Raw genomic sequence first — 20,439 nt, forward strand, 5'->3', positions numbered from 1 at the left:
TCCCAAGCACCCATTCCCACAAGAGGCCATCCCTGCTCCCATCTACCCTGGGAATTCTGGTTTCTCTGCATTGACACACTGACTCGTTCAGAAAACAGCAATCTTTTGCAGATGCCTTCGTCCTTACTCATTCAAATGCAAGCAGTCTCTAGCATACATTTCCCTTCTGTCCTCAAATGCCCTTCAAGCATCCACGTATTCCAATCCTCTCTTCTCACACATTCTGGCTATTATGTGATTCAGTATTGCTGCTCTTCTGCTCAGCTCGTCACTATCATACCTGGGCAACACACACACAACTTCCCTCTCTACATTTTCTTTTGCACAACTTCAAGCAAGAATCTCAGATCTCTCGCTGCCCGATTTACACTGCCTCTCAAGTCATTCGTGCCTACCATCATAATCATTTCATCCATCCTTTCACCTCTCTTAATTGCCATAGCCACATTATCTATCATCCCTCCAGGCAAACACACCTCTGGCATCCTATCTTGCATACCAGAGATCATCGAGTCTCCATACATCACACTTCTAACCATTCTGTTCCTTGATTGCTCACCTGCATCCCTCACTCTCTCTCCGCTAGCCCTTTCTCTCTGTGTTCCCCTACTTACCTCCTGTCCTCGCATCACTCTGTCCCTGGTTCCAGCACTCCCTTGCATTCTTCTCATTTCCTCTCTCTGACTGTTTCCATTCTCCCTTCCTCTTATCATTCCCATAACTCTCTCACTCCCTCTCTTCTACTGTTTCCATTCTCTCCTCTTCTATCATTCCCATACATCTCTCTCATTCCTTCTCCTCTACTGCTCCTATTCTCTCCTCTTCTAGCATTCCCACTCTCTCTCCCCTACTGTTTCTATTCTCTCTTCTAGCATTCCCATACCTCTCTCTCATTCGCTCTCTCTTTCTGTTTCCATTCTCTCCTATCATTCCCAAAACCCTCTCTCTCTCCCTTACACTGATTCACCTTGCATTTATCTCTTCCATTCTCCTAATCTCATCTTTCATACTTCTCATCTCATTCACAAGACATTCCACCTCTTCTTTCAGCTCATCTATCTCTCTTTGCAAGTCAGTCGCTCTTAATCTAAATTCATTCTCCCAAACAAAACCATCTCCGAAACTTTCACAGTCACTCGCCTTCCACACTATCTACTATTATTTTCTCATTCATATTTTTTTCTTCATTCTCTCCTATCACACTACTCGTCTTCCAATATTTATTTCCCTTTCCTGGAGCAGCAACTATACCTCTCCAATTTTTGCATTCAGATTGGTTCCCTTTTTTGGGTAATTTAACCAGTAATCCAGTATTGCATTCCTTAGGCCACTCTTCTTTCTGTCATATCTCATTTAGTATGGGATATAATATCTCTGCTATAAGTTTTGGATTTACTTTTGGTATGTTGTCTGCTCCTGGTGCTTTATCTGTTTTGATCTGAGTTATTGCTTTTGTAATTTCTATTTTTTGTTATTTCGTTCAAATTTATATCTAATGATGCATTTTGTTCATTTAATCCTAGTCTCTGGTCACCATCAGTCATTTCTTGAAATTTCTCCAAGAAGAATTCCACCATCTGTTTATCTGTTCTTTTTCATTTAATAATAGTTTTCCTTCATTTTAGAAATTATGGACTTTACAACCGCGTTATAAATAACTTTTAATTTCCTGATGTTTCTATCTTCATATTAAGATCATCATCTGGAGTTTATACAAATATACAAGGACAAGCTGAGTTACATTACACACAGTAAACTAAAGAAACAATGATTTGATCACCAGTTATTCTACTGGCATGACCTCTAGTAAAAAAAAAAAAAAAAGAAAAAAAACCTAATAAATTATTTTTAAACTACATCAAAGCTAAATTCTATTTAAGATAACACGAGAAAAACATTCTTTCTTAGAGATAGTCTTCTTTCAGTAACAATGATGTCCTATTTTTAACATTACAATTGTTATTTTAGATTTACAAATCTGGATTATCTACAGTCCTGTTTATGGTTAACTCTAAGAGTTTTTTTTTTTTTTTCCACTAGCGGTCATGCCAGTAGAATAACCAGTGATCAAATCATTGTTTCTTTAGCTTACTGTGTGTAATGTAACTCAGCTTGTCCTTGTATATTTGTATATACTCCAGATGGTGATCTTAATATGAAGATCGAAACGTCGGGAAATTAAATGAGTTATTTATAACACAGTTGTAAAGTCCATAATTTCTAAAATGACCGTACAACACTAAAAGAAAGAATAGTTTTCCTTTATCATTTCTTGCACTTCTTATTTCTTTGTTAATTGATCTATATTTTCTGCTTGTTCTTGTTTTCAACATTTTTGCCAGTCTGTAACAGTTTCTATTTTATTCTATCTCTCTCTCTTCTATTTTTAATTTAGTATTTTCTAATATCTATTCTTTGTCTGTATTAGTTCAAAATCCCAATATCTTTTCTGATGTGCTTATTAGTATATCTTTAACCTTAGTCCATTTTGTCCTCTATGTTATCTCCTTCTCTTTTTTCGAATTTATCCTGTAGATTTGTTATAAATTTATTTCTAATCTCTTTGTTTTTGAGTTTTTCGATTCTAAACCTCTTCCTATTGTGCTCTGTTTGTTTATTTTTAAATATTTTTACTTTTATGGTAGCTGTTAGGAGAAAGTGATCTGAATATGCCTCAGCTCCTCTTTTAACTCTGACATCCAGGAGTGATTTCCTCCAATTTCTCGGTATAAGTACATGGTCTATTTGGTTCTTTGTCTTTCTGTCTGGTGCTATCCATATCCACTGATCTATTTTTTTATGTTGGAAGAGACTTCCAACTATTACAAGCTGATTGAACATACAAAAGTCTATAAGTAACTCTCCATTTTCATTTATTTCTCCCTCTGTGTACTTTCCCATAACAGTTTGCTTATTAGTGTTATCATTTCCAACCTTAGCATTAAAGTCTCCAATTATAAGTTGCATGTCTTTTTTTATTTGTTGTTTCTATACTTCTTAGCATGTTATAAAAATTATCCTTTTCTCCCTGGATCACATCATTCGTTGGTGCATATATAGCAGTTATTGTGATGTTCTGCTTGCTGGTTCTAAATCTAGCATTTAATATTCTTTCGGATATTGGATTCCACTCCATTAGTGCATCATGAGCTTTCTTTGTCATCATTAGTGCAACTCCCTTTGTGTGGTCATTCATATTTTGGTTCCCAGAGTAGATTACAAGATTAAGTAGTGACCAGAGTTTAATTTGATTTTTCCAGTTCCTATTCATCTCGTTTCGCTTAATCCCATTATTTATAATCTGTATTTTTCTAGAACTCTTGAGACTTGTTATGTCTTCCCAGTTTCAAACATGGTTCTAACATTCCAACATCCCAGTCTAAGCTTGTCTTTCGGTAAGGTGTCTGCCACTGTCTTCCACTCCTCTGCTTTCACAGAGGTGCCTCTTATGTTCGTGGCAGTTCATGTTCTATTTTCTTCATCCTGTATCACATTTTGGAAGGTTTCAATTTGCATAGCAAAAATTTTTTCTGAGACTGGGTTGCTAAGCCCTGCGCTCAACCCTCCCCATATATTCAGGCTTGGGACCCAGCATGCCAAGTTTTCACTAAGCATGGCTGGGTTACTTCATCTGTACTCATTGTACTAATTTGGCAGTGCATGTCTTCCAGATCATCTGTGGTACTCCCTGGCCTATAGCAACAACCAACTGTATATTTTGTTGTACTAGCCTTAATCTCACACCAGATTGCTTCAAAATGAACAGCCACCTCCTGCCTGTCTCCTATTCTTTTTAGCTGCAATTCATCCTCTATCATCTGTAGTACTCCTCACCCCATCATATCTTCCCTTAAAATACTAAACCCTTCACATTCAATCTCTGTAACTACATCATCTTTATATTTTTCCACTTGTTACAAGGGCATCCTCATCAGAGAGAGAATTTATCAAGGTATGGAAAATTTAGAAAGTTACATAAGCCACATAGCATAGCCATGTGAGAAAGTGAACACCCTATCAGAGTTCAAAAAAAACCAATGAATAGTCTGATTCTTTCGAATTTTTTTTCTATCTTTATTACACTGTTATTCATCCTTTTGATATTTCTATTAGTTTACGGTTTTATTGTACTCTATACACTAACTTTAAATAATTTACCTCTAATTACAGTGAGCTTCGATTCAATTCATGTGCACCACAACATATGAAAGCTGCAATGGAAAATTTCTGAATAATAGTAATAATAATGTGTTGATTTAATACTTAAGCAGATTTGCTAAATGAAATGAAAAAAACCACCACAATTTAAGATGTGTTAGAAAAAAACGTTGTACATGCCCCTTTGAGGAGTCTCCAAAAAGGCTTATGTTAAGTGTTCTAAACTTGTCACATTAACATTAATGCTGAGGTTTGTCAGGTGACTGTCACGTTTATCAAACCTCCAGAGATGAAAGTAATAAGGACATTCTTTTATTTTCAACATATTTGCATGGGCAAATTTGAGGAAAAGTTGATATTCTTAGAACAATATGATATATATTGTAAGTTAAAAATAAGTTTAACAATTTATTGAAGTTTTTTTATTATTGTACACTTAGAAAACATAATATCTATTAAAATTGAGTCTCTATATTCTCTTTAGTTAGATTCTGTTTTACAAAATATTCGTGACCAGAATCTGAAGCTCACTTTAGCATTTGGTATTGGTATTCATCATGCAGGATTGCATGAACGTGATCGCAAGACAGTAGAAGAGCTGTTTGTGAACCAGAAAATACAGGTATGTTAATCAAAGGAGTCAAGTTGATATATGTTGAAAAACTATTAATGTGTGATTGGTTTGAATGTATTGTTTATAATATATTACTGTTATTATTGTATTGGCACTTCCATGAAGTTTTAAAACTCATCACAGGAGACCCAAGCTATCTATACAATCTATCATACCTCTGCTTGAATCCATTAACAGGAAAAGTGCTAATAACTAACTCTGGCAATCCATTCCATATACTCACAAGTCTCCAACTGAAAAATCTAGTCTTCACCCCCACCAACCAGACTTTTACTCAACTTCCAGGAATGAACTCTAGCCAAGTGCTGAAACATTTCCCCTGCATCAATCCCATAAAACCCTTTAAGTAACTTAAATGTTTCTATAATATACCTCTTTTTTGCCTATCAACCAACTTTGCAGTCTAGATACTCTCAATCTATCTTCATAGAGGCCATTCCACAAACCACTCACCATCTTGGTTGCTTGCCTCTGAATCCTCTTCATTACTTCCTCATCCCCAAGAAACCCAGGAGACTAGAACTGAGCACACAGTAATTCAGATGTGGACATATTAAGACCTTGGAAGTTTCGACCTTTATTGAGCCTCCCACTGACGAGACCTCAATGAAGGTCGAAATCAGTCTGGGTAGTGGCCCTTCCCTTAATGCATAGCAGTATACATGTCCACAAGGAGATGTGCTTTGCATTATGGGAGATACTGAGACAAGGAGCAATGAGAGCTTGATCCACCTTTGCTACGAGTTGCCAAGGGATGTTACCACCTTACCTCAGTCCTGAAGATATTTTCAGAAGCAAACTTTGTTTGCTTACACTTGGATAAAGGATTAAACTAAATTTATTATAGTCTAACCAAGTGCAAAATAAACTTTCAACATCTTTCTCTAAATCCAGAGTAATTTAATAATAAGGTGGTACACCGGTTGTTAACTCGTATAGGTAAATATGACCTCTCAATTTGCTTCTGACTTAGTATCGCCAGTCTGAGTCTGCCTCCCACTGATGAGACCTCAATAAAGGTCGAAACCGGTCTGGGTAGTGGCCCTTCCCTTAATTCATAGCAGTATACATGTCTGCAAGGAGATGCGCTTTGCATTATAGGAGATACTGAGACAAGGAGTGATGAGAGAGCTTGATCCACTTTTGCTATGAGTTGCCAAGGGATGTACCACCTTACCTCAGTCCTGAAGATATTTTCAGAAGCAAACTTTGTTTGCTTACACTTGGATAAAGGATTAAACTATATTTATTGTATTAAGACCTTATTAAAAATGTCCTCCTATTTCTGGGGGGGGGGGGGAATGAAGACTTCAGTACCCAAGAAATCTTATGAGCTACCTTAGCAACATGTCCTCTAAACTTCAACTCTGTGTCTACCACCACCCTTAATCTCTAGCTTCATCTATTTCCTGGAGTACAGTGCCATCAATGTGATACACGGCTTGTAATCTATTTATCCCAAAATGCATAACATTAGATTTATCCACATTAAACTGATACCTCTTATCTTTTGCACATACTGACAGCCTATTTAAATCATCCTGAAAGCTCTCTACAACGTCTTGATTCACTACAACTCTACCTGATTTTGCATCATTAGCAAACAACTGAATATTTCCTTTCAGGTTATTTCCGATATCATTTATGTACAAATTAAACAGTAGTGATCCTAGCACTGAACCTTGCAGCATACCACCAGTCACCAGCTTTAACTTGGATTCTGCACCTCCACATGCCACTTTCTCATATCTGTCCAGCAGCCACCCTCTTATCCACATAAACAGTGTCATATCTATCCCTATTTGTTCTAATTTGCATAACGGAGTTCCATGTGATATTTGATCAAATGCCTTTGAAAAATCCAGCAGAATCATTATGTAGCCATTTCTTCTATCCAACTCAGCTGTCACTATTATAAAAAGTTAATAAATTATGAATGCATCACTGACCCTTCACAAAAAAAAACCATGTTGCCCCTAATAGAGTATCATATTTTTATTCACCCATTCCTGAATTCTCTTTTTAACGGATTTTTTTTTTCAGTACTTTTACCACCACTCCTGGGGTACTGATTGGTTCATAATTTGTTATTCCAAAACTCTACCAGAACAGAGAATTAAATTAAACAGCCTGGTCACAGGTATTGCCACTTCCTTTGGACATTATAAAATGCAAGCTGATATTACATCTAATCTTACAGCCATATTTACATTGAGATTCTGTAATATTCTAAGAACCTCCAACTCGTCCACCTCTGTTCCCACATTAGTCTCTATCACATATGTCACAGCAGTAACCTCACTTGGATGCTATGCCCTTGCAAAGTGGTCACTCAGTAATTTAACTATTTTATCTGCTTTTTTCACCTGGTCACCATCAGCACTCATTAAGGTTATTCTTTAATAGTCATTCTTCCTCTTACTTGCCACACAGCGAAAAAACTCTGGGATTTCCTTTGGTCTGCTCAGCTAATTTCTTCTCGTAATCTGATATTGCCTCTGTTACCATACTGGTCATCTTTCTTGCCAGATCCTTGTACTCTTCATGAGGTTTTTTTTTTCTCTTTTAAGGTTACACGGTGATCAGCATTCATATTTATAAATTTAGGGATACAAAAACACGTGTTGAACAGATTATTTTATTAATTAGTAATAAAATAAAACTTGACGTTTCAACCTTTGTATCAAGGTCATCATCGGAAGGATACAAGTGTATAAGGAACCAAGCTACATGCCCTAGCCCTATATACCGGTAAACTAAATCTACATAGTTAATTAATCCTTTTCCCTAGCCTGACCTCTAGTGATTAAAAATAAAATAAAATTAAATTAAAAAAAATAAAAAGAAATACAACTACAATAAACTGTTAAAGTCCTCATGTATTAATATTCTTCTGGTTGTTATAATATGATTTCCTTCGGTTGCTGTTGAATGTTACAAATACTTCACCAGGTTGTCTTCTTGTAGTGGGATTTCTCTACGGCTAGTTTAGGTTGTTATACAGGTTGTAGATGGGTTCTCCACATTCTTGGAATGGTTAGGCCATCATTTTTGTTGAGATTAGGGTTATGTTTGAGCATTTCACGACTCTTTAAATTTTCTCTCAAACTAGGTTTTGGTGCAGTGTAGGGACTTGGTATTTTTCCAATCAATTCTGTGGTATGTTTGGAGTGCGTGGTCAGAAAGGCTGGTTTTTCAAAAATGGAGGTATTTAATGTGTCGTTTGTGTTTGTCTTGTCTGATTGGAATAGTTCGCCCTGTTTCCCCTATGTATGGTATGTTACATGTGCAATGTGCATTGTATTTTATATACCTCTGGGTGGGCTAGGTGTGGAAGAGGATCTTTAGAAGAACTGATTAGGTGTCTTAACTTATTCGGAAGTTTAAAGGTGGTTTTAATGTTATATTTGTGTAGTGTTCTATTTTTTCAGAAATGCCTCTAACATAAGGAATGGCAATAGCATTCCTGAAATCTTTTTTTCTTAATGGTATCTTTGTGGAGAATCTTGTGAATAGTCTTTTTACTGTATCCATTTTTATAAATGTTTGGTTGATGATCTTGTATTCCTGGTTTAGAGCTTGTTCATTAGAACAAATAGTTAGAGCTCTGTGTTTAAGGGTGCCTTTAGAGCTTCATGGCCGTGGGGCCAAATAGCGAAAATATCGTTGACGTATCTGAGCCAAATTTTGGTTCAGATACGTCGATAATTTTTCTTTGTTTTTCAGTAATAAGTGCTTGGCCAAGTCGTCTGCGATCCTGTCTCAAAATCTCCCAAATTTCTGGAATAACGTAGTCGGATAGCTCTAATTTAACTTGTAGAACTTTGGCTTGGGTGGATGCTAGGTTTTTACATGCCTCGTGGATTTGTTCTCGTAACAAAGCTTTTTCCAACTGGGCATAAATACAGAGTGCTTTGGCTGATTTAAACTTCTTTTTTAGTTTAATGCAGTTGGGTATTACATTGCTGTCTCTACATCGTTTTAAAAAGGCTAGTTGATTCGTTAACAAGGAAACATGTATCTTTAGCTTACCGTAGAGGCTGCGCTGCTTGTGGGTCACATCTCCATAGATTATGATGATTCTTTCTTTTAAGGTTACACGGTGATCAGCATTCATATTTATAAATTTAGGGATACAAAAACACACATGTTGAACAGATTATTTTATTAATTACTAATAAAATAAAACTTGACGTTTCGACCTCTGTATCGAGGTCATCATCGGAAGGATACAAGTGTATAAGGAGCCAATCTACATGCTCTAGCCCTGTATACCGGTAAACTAAATCTACATAGTTAATTAATCCTTTTCCCTAGCCTGACCTCTAGTGATTAAAAAAAAAAAAATCTTCATGAGTTTGCTGGTCACCTTTCTCCTTATATACCCTTCACAGAGCTCATGATTAATGATATTACTCATCCATCTAACTCATACCTGATTAAACCTCCTTTCTGTAAATATATAATTTAATATAGCTTTACCTAGATGTCTCTTAATTATCTTCTGTGCATTACTAACATCTGTTAGTAATGCATAGAAGCTGTGACATGGCATAAAACCTTGCAAGGGATTATGCCATGTCACAGCTTTGAAGTTCCTCCTAAGTTTGTTATATTTAGACAAAATATTTGTCTAAATATTTGACAGAATATTTCTCATTTTTTACAATCTCCCAAGTCTGGACCGCATGGTCATCTGCTTAGTTGAAGTCCTCCATAATAATCATTAGACCTGCACTCATCATACTAATTGGCTAATGCATGTCTTCCAGATCATCCCTGGAACCTCCTGGCCTTTAGCAGCAACCAACTGTATATTATGTCTTATTGGCCTTGATCTCATACCAGATTTCTTCAAATGAACTGCCACCTATCTCCTCTTCTTTTTTGGCTGCAATTCATCTTCTAACATCAGAAGTACTTCTCTTCCCATCGTATCTTCTATGAAAATACTAAACACTCACATTCTATCCTGTAACTACATCATCTTGTTAGCCAAGTCTCACTAATGCCTATAACTTTTCGCAAGGTTGCACTAATCAAAGCCAAAAACTCTTCCCTCTTGTTTCTAATACTTCTGCCATTAGTGTATAGAGACTGCAGCATCCCTATAGACCCCCATTCACCTTTACTTCATGAATTGACTACCCTGTTCAATATTTTTGCTTTAGAGACTAAATTCTGTGCTTGTTGGTCATTCTCCCATTCACCTGCATCCACCCTAATTACTTAAGTTTTTTTGAATTTGCTCAGTGAGCAAAGCTTTCTCCAGACACCTAACATCAAAACCATTTAGGTGCAGTTCCTCAGCATTATACAGATCCTCTCCATCAAACTCAGACCGTAGGTCAACAAATCCTATATTATACCTTCTGCACAACCTGCATATTGATTCATTTGCTATCACTGCCCTCCTCCTCAATTTGCCTCTATCGTTTTATGGCAGTAGTAGACTTACAGTATTCATCTTCTCACTCTTCATTTTGCTTTGTCCAACAACTCCTTCACATCCTCCCTCATAGAATACTTCTCATCCCTCAGATCACTAGTGCCAACCAAGACTATTAGTTCTTTTGCTTTACCTTTTTTTGCATCCAGAAAGTGATTAATATTTAATTTTGCACCAGGGAAACATGATTTTGTTATACTTTCATTATGTACTCCTCTGATCATAGAATCCCTGCACATAATTTTCTCCTTACCTTGATTTTTTCGTTTATTGACATGATCTTGATTTTTACCTCAGACATTATTAGAAATGCTAATCTCTTGCTACTTCTGCAACTTTTTGATTTTTGCACTTTATTCTATGAAGGATAACATGCAAGCACACTATTTCCTTATTTAGGTCTACTTTGTTTTTCTGTAATTCCATCGTCACAAGTTCAATATTATTGCCAACATTTTCCATTTTGCTATTGATATTATCTGCTCTACTAACATTCACATCATTCTTGCCACCTAACTGGCACTCACTGTTGAAACACTTAATGCACACTCATCCACCTGTTTCACTCTGCTTTCATAAATCGTTTAATTTTTGTGAGAAATACATCTCACACATGCTGCACTATTATTGCCAACATTAACATTTTCTATTTTGCTATTGATATTATCCACTCTACTAACATTCACATCATTCTTGCCACCTAACTGGCACTCACTGTCGAAACACTTAATGCACACTCATCCACCTGTTTCACTCTGCTTCCATAAATCATTTAATTTTTGTGAGGAATACATCTCACACATGCTGCACTGTACAAAATCACAGAAATTCAAATCGCTCAGCAGTACATCTTTGCTGCCATTGTTCTACTATGCATTGGCACCATACTGACAATAACACACTTAAACAAAAGAAATACAACTTTTGCTTACAAACTAAATAACTCGGTCAATCCCACACCCATGTAAAACAAAAACTGCAATGAGATAACTAATATTAACTGAACCATGATAAAATGACTTATCTTTTGGTAGTGGTAATAACAACACAACACACACATATGATCACTCTCTCACCCTCTCTTATAATTGAATTATAATTATTATTTTTATTTTGTGTTAAAAATAAAAATTAAAAATTTTCTTTCTTAGTAAGTTAAAAATTAATTATATTGCTTTATAGAATTCAAGTTTTAATTCTGAGTTAATAATTGAATAATTGAATCTTCCCATTGCAGAAGGTTTTGATCCTACTACTCCCATGGTAATCCAGTCCATATTGGGAGAGGATTATCACAAACATCCATGCCTATGCGAGATTCAAACCCGCAGCCTCTTGGCTGGAGAGCAGATATACTAACCACTCAGCCAACCAGGCCGGATGATATATATATATTATTATTATTATTTTCTTACAAATTTATCAGAAATTCCATAGTGTCTTTTAATTATTCATAATGTCTATCTGTACTCTCAAAAGCTTTGGCAAAATGTACAAAATTTTAGTATAAAGAAGTTCTAAATTCTATACTCCTTTTCAGTTGTATTCCTTAAAGTATATAAATGCTTTACTTCTCCCTTTCTAAAACCAACTTGTTTATATCTTAATATCTTTTCTGTTTCATTTTTAATTCTATAATCAAAAGTTTCCATGAAATTTTGTTGCAGACAATAGGCTAATTACCCTCCATTTTTCACATTTCAGAAGATCACTTTTCTTTGGAATTATGGTTAATGTTGCTTCTTTCCATTGTCTGGGTATCTTTTCACTCTCTAGCACTTTATTAAAGATCATTTGCAATTTATCAACAATAGTTTCTTTATTTGTGTTAAGTATTTCTATCATTACATTATCATTACCACATGCCTTTTCATTTTTTCTGTTACATTCGTTATTTCATTTTTATATATTGGTTCTATAAAAATGAAAAAAATGAATGTAATAGAAAAGATAAAGAATGAAAAAGCACGTGGTAATGATAATATAATATATAATATAAGCTGCAGAACCAATATATAATGATTATATATTGGTTCTGCAGCTCAGTCAGTTTAGACAAAGCTCTTTGGTCAGAAAGACCTGGGTTCAATTCCAGTCCATGATATGAGGAACCTTTATCAGATGTTTTCAATTAAAGGTGAGTTAGCCAGTTTCATACAGAGATAGATCCCCCTCCCCCAGAAACTTTGGTTTTCCTTCCTTCAAAACAGGCAAACCAGCCTCCTGAACTCACAGATTACAGGCATAGAACACTTTGGGAAATGATGGTAGACTGCAAAGGCCCCTGGCTAGGAAGTAATAACTTCTGACCAATAGCTCATTTAGGATCCAAATGCTAATAATGGATCCTGGTTACTTCCATACCCTAACAAAAACATATATTGGTTCTAATGTAATATTGAAATCTATACTTATAAGGATTTGTCCATTATCGTATTACTTATTATAACAATTATATTGTCTTCTACATTAAAATTCTCATCAGAGTACTATCACCAGCATGATTTTTTTCCCCTCATTATTGCATTTTCTTGTTTCCTTCATTCAAAGCATATCTTCTTTGTCACTTTGTACAGTTACCAGTGTGGACTAACTCGGTAACCTTTTGGACTTTTTCCTGTCATAACTAAACCATGTAATTTCTTATCTTTTGGCAATCTTTTAAATAACTCATCTTTCTCTTTCTAATATCAGTCAGCATTTTTAATTTTATGCTGTAATATGCTATTTTACCTATACCATATTATTGGTTTCCTGATTGAGGATGAGGAAGTAGTAGAGAGAGGATCCAGAGGTGAGTGAGTGATATAGTGACTGGTTTTTGGAATATTTCCTATGAGAATAGTTGAATGTTTGTAGGTTACAAATTTTGGTTGTTAAGCAGAAAAGGGGGGGGGGGGGTTATGATAGAAACGGAAAAGCTACTAAAGAGATTTTATAAGACTGATACAGAGAATTTTTTTTAAAACCTAACAATAGGAAGAAAACAAGAGATTGAACCTGGAAGTTGTATAAATGTGTACTTAGTAAGAAAGAGGTCTAAATTTTTTGCTCAGATACACGTGTAATGACTTGCCAAAGAAGTTGCATGAGTAGTTTGTCAGTGAATAAGTTTAAGGAAAGGTATAAGTATTGTGTGAATATTGGTTGGTATGGACTTTGGCCACACTAACCAATATTCGTGGAGACCAAAGCCACATTGACTTTGGCCTCCATGGAGATGCTCATATAATGACAGTAATAAAGTTTGCTTGAAATTTAAACTGTTTAAAATGTTGTAGTTTATGAATTTATTAAGTATAATTTCTGTAGGCTATTTCATGATTTTAATATTTGATTTAATTTTAAAGGTTCTTATTGCTACAGCCACATTAGCATGGGGAGTCAATTTTCCTGCTCATTTGGTGGTAATTAAAGGCACTGAATATTACGATGGCAAACAAAAGAGATATGTAGATTTTCCTATTACAGGTAAAAAAAAAAATTCACTGTATAATTTAATAAAATTTAATAAAAACAGTATTTGTAAATAAAATTATTTACAAATACTGTTATGCAGATATATGTAATACTGAAAAGTGCCTGATGGGTATGCTTAGTGAATTATGTAGATAAAAGTATTATTGCTCTTATTATACTTCTAACTTGCCTTCTGTTTGTTCTTCTTTAAACTTGAAAAATTTTAAGTTACTTATGCTCACAAGCTGATGATTTGTTGTTAAGCCTGAAAACTTCAAAACAGATATTAATCTTGCTAGGTCCAACTTTAAAATAGCTAAATGCAGACAATCCACCACTGGCCACAATTTCTGCCCATCAGGCTTCAAAAACAATATCAGCAGATTCGTTTTTCTCTTGTCTGCTGTCCACATATGTCATTGATTTTCTATAGGCTTTGCACTATATTTAATAAAAATAAATAAAAAATAAAAATTTGGATTTTTGGATAACTTCACAAAAATGAGAAATTATCTTTTGCAGAAAAGGATACCAAGTTTTTTGAAGGGTTAGGAGGCTGTGGATGTGATATGATGGTGTAAATAAGCAGAGAAGAGATATTTGATCTTACCTGGAGATCTAGATATTAACAAAGCTGGAGGTGAGGTGAAATGAGATAGGAATCTGCTGAATTCCTCCTTAAATGGAAATGGGGGAAAAGCAAGCCATCCATAAGTGAATGACTAAATAGTAATTTGGTAGATAAATCATTAGAATCTACTCCTTTAAATGCAAGAGTAACCACATGAATTTCTTCCAATGTTTTTTCTTGGACTTGTGTCCAAATGAGGATAATGCTGGCTGGGAGATCTGCTATAAAAAGTAATGGAATCTGTATTGGTGTGTTTACTAGTTAGTTGGTGCTCTGGATATTGAAGAAGTTTAGAAAACTGAGGTTACCAAAATGATAATTAATGGCTGACCTATCTCACTTCTTTTGAGATAAGCTGAATATAGGCTTGATTTCTTGCTGTGGAATACATGTCAGCAGAGTATGATTAGGAAGAAGGGATATCATCAAAACCAAAAGGCTTATTGATATTTAAATTGTTCAAGAATTTTCTGGTAATGCTACAGAAAGCAGTGATTGAGCTGCTTTCTGTTCTTGGTATAGAGGGAGTGATCTGCCTTGGTATCTGTGCAGGAGTTGAAAGAAGAATATTTCCAAGAGTTATGATAATACCATCTGGATGTAAAAGGGGAGGAAGCATGGAAAAGCACAACTTCTGTTGAGCCCTCTGATTAGGTACATAAGATTCCACTGCTGCTTTTGTTTTTTAATATGGATTCCACCCACACATAGTTAAATCCATTATACATTTACCACCCTTGGTGGCTTATGCTTTATCCGAAAACCTTGCTTGATAGACCATATATGGAACTTTTAGTTTTACAATAGGCATTGAAATTCATCTACTATCTGTTTGAGCAGGAGGCAGTTTGTCTGAATCTAGAATAGGCAGCAATTTTTTTTGCATAAATACATAAAACGTAGAATGATTAATGAAAATATCATTAAGCATTGTACACAACCTTAATCATTTTAATAAAATATTGCACTAATCATTTAAGTTATATTTCCTAGATAATTGTTTTAAGTGGTTTAACTCCCAGTCTTGTTCATATTGTCTGGCTTCTTATCTTATCTTCGTTTTGTCTTCTGTTTTTTTCCCCAAGAAATCTCATTTCATTAGGCTGCAGTTAGCTGGATTGTTTAGTTGGTAAAGAAGATTTTAACAATGGCTGTGATCTATTAAAGATTCACTTATTTCTCTTCTGAAGCATAAATAATTAACTCGCAGCTTGTGATTTATTTATGCTTCACAAGAAATTATATCTCGTTTTTATCCTTTTACCTAAGCATAAACAAGACTGAGATGTTTGCATGTGAGTACAACTAAGCTACTTGTATATGGATGCAGATGACTTCACTTCAAATTGCCCTGGGATTCCATAATGCACAGCACACTTTCTTTCAGACATATATTGCCATGCATTATGAGAAGGTTACTACTGAGACTGATTTTAACCTTTATTGAGATCTCTTGAGTGGGAGCTAGACCCTATGGAGCTTTTTCTATATACAAGTAGGAAAATAGCATATTGCCATATTATTAAAATATCTTTTGATGAAAGATAGTTGAAACTAGTTGTTTTAATTTCGTTAGAAAGTAAATTGCTTTTATTGCCTAAAAAGTCATTATCTCCTGATACAAGTAGCCTAATGACGAAGTTATTTCATGTGCAAACTTTTGTTTCCTAGGTAATGGAAAATATCAAGAATATAATTTCTTATCAAGTATAACTTACTTTCTAACGAAGCAAAAACTTGCTGCAACCTTCTCCTATCCAGAGTGTTTTAATAATCATACGGTGCTACACCATTTTCTCTACTTGTATATTGAAGTGTGACTTCTACTATTGCTTTCTCTTAGTTTTCCCAAGTGTGGCTCTGATGCTATTGTAAAATTATTCAGGGAAACACTTAGCCATGATATAAAGCCATTCTCAACCCAGACACTGGGTTGAGAATGGCTACTTCATACTGACAGGCTTGACCTGCTGCTGCTGAGTAGAGACTAGGTTTTGTATATGGTTTAACACTGTGTAGAACTGAGGCTTAGCACAGCTTGGGTCTTACCTGTGACTATGCAGTGTTAATGCTTGGCATAATGCAGTCTAATGGAATTAACCAGAGACTCCTAGAGACCAAAACCTTTTAGTGATCCAGTTGTAGAGGTATCAGAGGGTGATCTTTTGTAGACCACCCACAGTTTTTTTTTGAACTCCCAAACACCTTGAACAAATTTGGTTAAAGTTCAGAACTAGTCTGAATAGTGCCCATTCCATAATGCATGTCAGAGAAATCTGATGTGAAGTCATCTGCCTCCATATAAGCAGCCTAGTTGTGAAGTTAGTTCACTTGGATACTTTTTGTTTGCTCTCACTTGGATTAAGGATAAAAACAGAATGATAATTTCTTGTCAAGTAGAATTTATTTTCTAACCAAATGAAAAAACTTGCTTTGAGTTAGTGTTGGATATAAACTGACAACTTTGTTTTCCAACAAATTTTAGTAAGTTCATTTTTGTTTAAGAAATTCTGGTTAGCGTGCTGCTTAATCTTCCTACTAATGCAGTTCTACTGTTGTTTTATAGCTATTCATTGTATAATTTCATTTGGTGGCTAATGGCTAACTATGATATGTAAAATATCTGCCATTTCTTCTTTCATAATTTAATGTTATTTACATATTATTCTGATTTACTAGATCTTAGTATTTACCTCTTAGCATTTACCACTACATACATATACTTCTCCCTCACCCTTATTATTTCAGTTCCCCATAAGGTTCCAGCTTTATAGGAACCAGTTATCTTAAACTTTTGTAGTATTTTTCCAAATATCTTCAGTAGTAGAACAAATAAAAACTGTCAAAAATTCTTAAATCATAAACAAGCTTTTATCATCACTGGAAACATCTGTCATAACTGCCTCTTGTCAACGAGAACTGGAATCCTGAAGCATAAAACATTCAACACATATTTTAGGAATGCAGTTTTCCTAGAATTGATGGCTTTACAAATGCTAGTGATTGGTTGGAAAGACCTAGATTTAAATCCAGTCTAGGATGTAAGGTACTTTTAAAAATCAAGTTAAACTGATGATTAATTTAGCTAATGTCATTCAGAAGTGCTTACATAGACAATCACAGGAGTGCCTGCATTCCTGTGCTCGTTTATGCACTGAGGAATAATATAATAATAAGTCTATATTTTACAACTATCCAAGAGCTGAAATAGAGAGTGACAACTTATTATTGCAAAATGTAAAATAAAACATTAGAAAATACATAGAATAAGGAGGAAAAGTTAGATATCGAACTACTGAAGACTTCAGATATAAAAAATGAATTTTTTAAAAAAAGCGGATCACATGCTTAGACAGGAACATTGAGAAAGACTGGATGGTCATCAACAAAATAGCTTAAAAAAAAAACAGCATACAAAGTGTTAGAAGTTTTTTCCACTTGGTTAGACTATAATAAATTTAGTTTAATGCTTTATCCAAGTGTAAGCAAACTAAGTTTGCATCTGAAGTATCTTCAGGACTGAGGCAACTCGTGGTAAAGGTGGAGCAAGCTCTCATCACTCCTTGTTTTAGTAACTTGTGGTAAAGGTGAAAAGGCTTCCCTTAATGCATAGCCTTATACATGTCCACAAGTCAATGTGCTTTGCATTATGAGAGATACTAAGACAAGGAGTGATGAGAGCTTGGTCCACCTTTACCACGAGTTGCCTCGGGTAAAGTATCTTCAAGATACTTCCATCTGAAGTATCTTGAAGATACTTCAGATGCATACTTTGTTTGCTTACACTTGGATAAAGGATTAAACTAAATTTATTATACAAAGTGTTAGAATTTACAAAATTACAACAGCAGAAGTCTTGTATTGCAAATGCGATACTTAAATTAATAGAAGAACAAAATAAAGCAAGAAAAAATAAGATTGTAGAAGGCAAGGAACAGTATTGATGCCTAAGAAACAAGATTAAGGAAGATACAAAGGAAAACTGGACAAAAGAAATATGTAAAGGAGTTGAACTATAAATTGAAAACGGGAGGAGTTGACAAGACATATCGAATAATTGCTGTGTATGCCTGCAGTCCCAAATCAAAAAGTAAAGTATTACAAGACAAAAAAAAAAAAAAAAAAGGAGATGGAAGGAATATCTTGAAGATGTATATAGAGTAGTAAATATGAATAGTGCATTTATCAAACCAGAATATGAAGTGGAAAAGAAAGTCTTTAACCAGAAATACTGGATAAAGAAATTAAAACAGTGATTAATGAATTACCTAACTGAAAAACTGTAACAACAGATGAAATCCCTGCTGAAATTTCAAAAAATTTGGGAGATGCAACACAAGCTTTATTTAAAGTGATTAGGTTAATCTATCTTGAGAGACATGAAGTATATGATTTCTATGCAAGTTTGATGGTAATGATGCCCAAGAAAGGGAATACAACAGAATGAAAAGTTATCAAACTTTATGTTTACTCAATCACATCCCAAAGATCATACTAAATGTAGTGAAGCACAGACTAAAATCAAAAATTGAATGTTATTTATATGAAGATCAGTTTGGATTCCAGAATGGTAAATGAACTGGAGAAGCAGTACTAGCCTTTAACCTCCCTGTCGGCCGAGGTGGATGAAATAATGAGACCAAATTGCACTTCTTATCCATGTTATTCAATAGGCATTACAGAATTGTATCCAGATTTAGCTGGATGTCTATAGACATCACGTCTGACTCGGGGGTTAAGAACACTAATTGACCGAACGACTGAAGTAAGTAAAACTATATACATTGCTTTTATAGATTAGGAAAAGGCATTCAATAATGTACAATGGAACAAGCTTTTTCAAATAATGAAGGAAATTGGAATAGACTGGAGAAATAGAAAACAAATTGAGAAATTGTATACCAGCTAGAAAATAAAGATACAAATACAGGAAGATGAAGCAACTGTAGAAGTAAAGAAAGATATATTATTATTATTATCTTAGACCTCCAGGGAGTCAAGGACTCATCAAGGGAGGCTGTAAATTACCCAACCCAGCTATCATACCTACCCTTGAATTCATTCACGCTGGATGCACTCACTTCCTGTAAGGGCAAATTATTCCACTCACTCACTGCTCTCTGGGAGAAAACTCTAGCTCTTAACCATTTCTTAACTGAGAACAACCTTAACTTCCATGGATGCCCCCGTGTTCTCTCCCTGCCTTCCATATAATGAAAAATTTCATCAGTTGAAATGCTATAACACCCATTCAAAAGTTTATAGACCTCTATCATATCACCCCTCTTACTCCTGTTAACCAGAATCTATAATCCACATACTCGCAATCTGTCCTCATAATCTAAATCCCATAATCCGGATATAATCTTTGTAACTCTTCTTTGCGCTCTTTCCACAGCTTCTTTATTCCCTTGGAACCCGGGAGACCAAATCTGTGCACAGTAATCCAGGTGTGGTCTTATTAAAGCCTTATAACGAGGCAAAATTACTTCTTTATCCTTACATGTCAAGGTTCGCTTCAACATACCAATTATCCTCTGAGTTGTATTTGCAACTTTTGCTATGTGACCTTTGAACTTTAAATTCTTATCCATCAATACACCAAGATCCCTTGCCTCTTCAGTTTCTTGTAGCATAACCCTGCTAATATAATATAACTTTACACTTACTAACATTAAACTGACAGCCATTTTCGTTAGCCCAGATTTCCAGTCTATTCAAATCATTTTGTAATTTCTGAATATCAGTAGCATCCCTGATTGCCCTGCCTATCTTCACATCATCAGCAAACAATTGCAAATCTGATGATAGACCCTGCTTGATGTCATTAATGTATAGATTGAACAATAATGGCCCAAGGACTGAACCCTGAGATACACCACTTTTTCGATCCAAGTCAATAGATTATGTTTTAGTCCCATATTCTCCAGTTTACACAACAACCTATCATGTGGTATCCTATCAAATGCCTTAGAAAAATCCAACATTATCATAGTGTATCCATTCCCTTTATCCAACTCGGCCGTAACATTGTTATAAAATATGAGCAAATTGCTAAAACATGACCTGCCTTTAGTAAACCCATGCTGTTCCCTGCATAGTATAGAA

At 35.0% G+C, this 20,439-nt stretch overlaps 1 protein-coding gene across 4 annotated transcripts in view; it reads left to right on the forward strand.

Annotated features, from left to right (window-relative positions):
- Positions 1 to 20,439, forward strand: part of obe (activating signal cointegrator 1 complex subunit obelus) — a 596,544-nt gene that overhangs the window by 440,720 nt on the left and 135,385 nt on the right. For all 4 annotated transcript variants that reach the window (XM_090409638.1, XM_090409636.1, XM_090409637.1 and 1 more), the window contains 2 exons: positions 4,643 to 4,780; positions 13,592 to 13,712. In XM_090409638.1, coding sequence (XP_090265764.1) covers positions 4,643 to 4,780; positions 13,592 to 13,712 — 259 coding nt within the window. The remainder of the gene's footprint in view (positions 1 to 4,642; positions 4,781 to 13,591; positions 13,713 to 20,439) is intronic.

The sequence above is a fragment of the Typopeltis vanoorti genome, chromosome 19 (genome assembly GCF_054136105.1).
Source record: "Typopeltis vanoorti isolate ZY-2024b chromosome 19, IOZ_Tvanoo_1.0, whole genome shotgun sequence".
Taxonomy (NCBI): domain Eukaryota; kingdom Metazoa; phylum Arthropoda; class Arachnida; order Uropygi; family Thelyphonidae; genus Typopeltis; species Typopeltis vanoorti.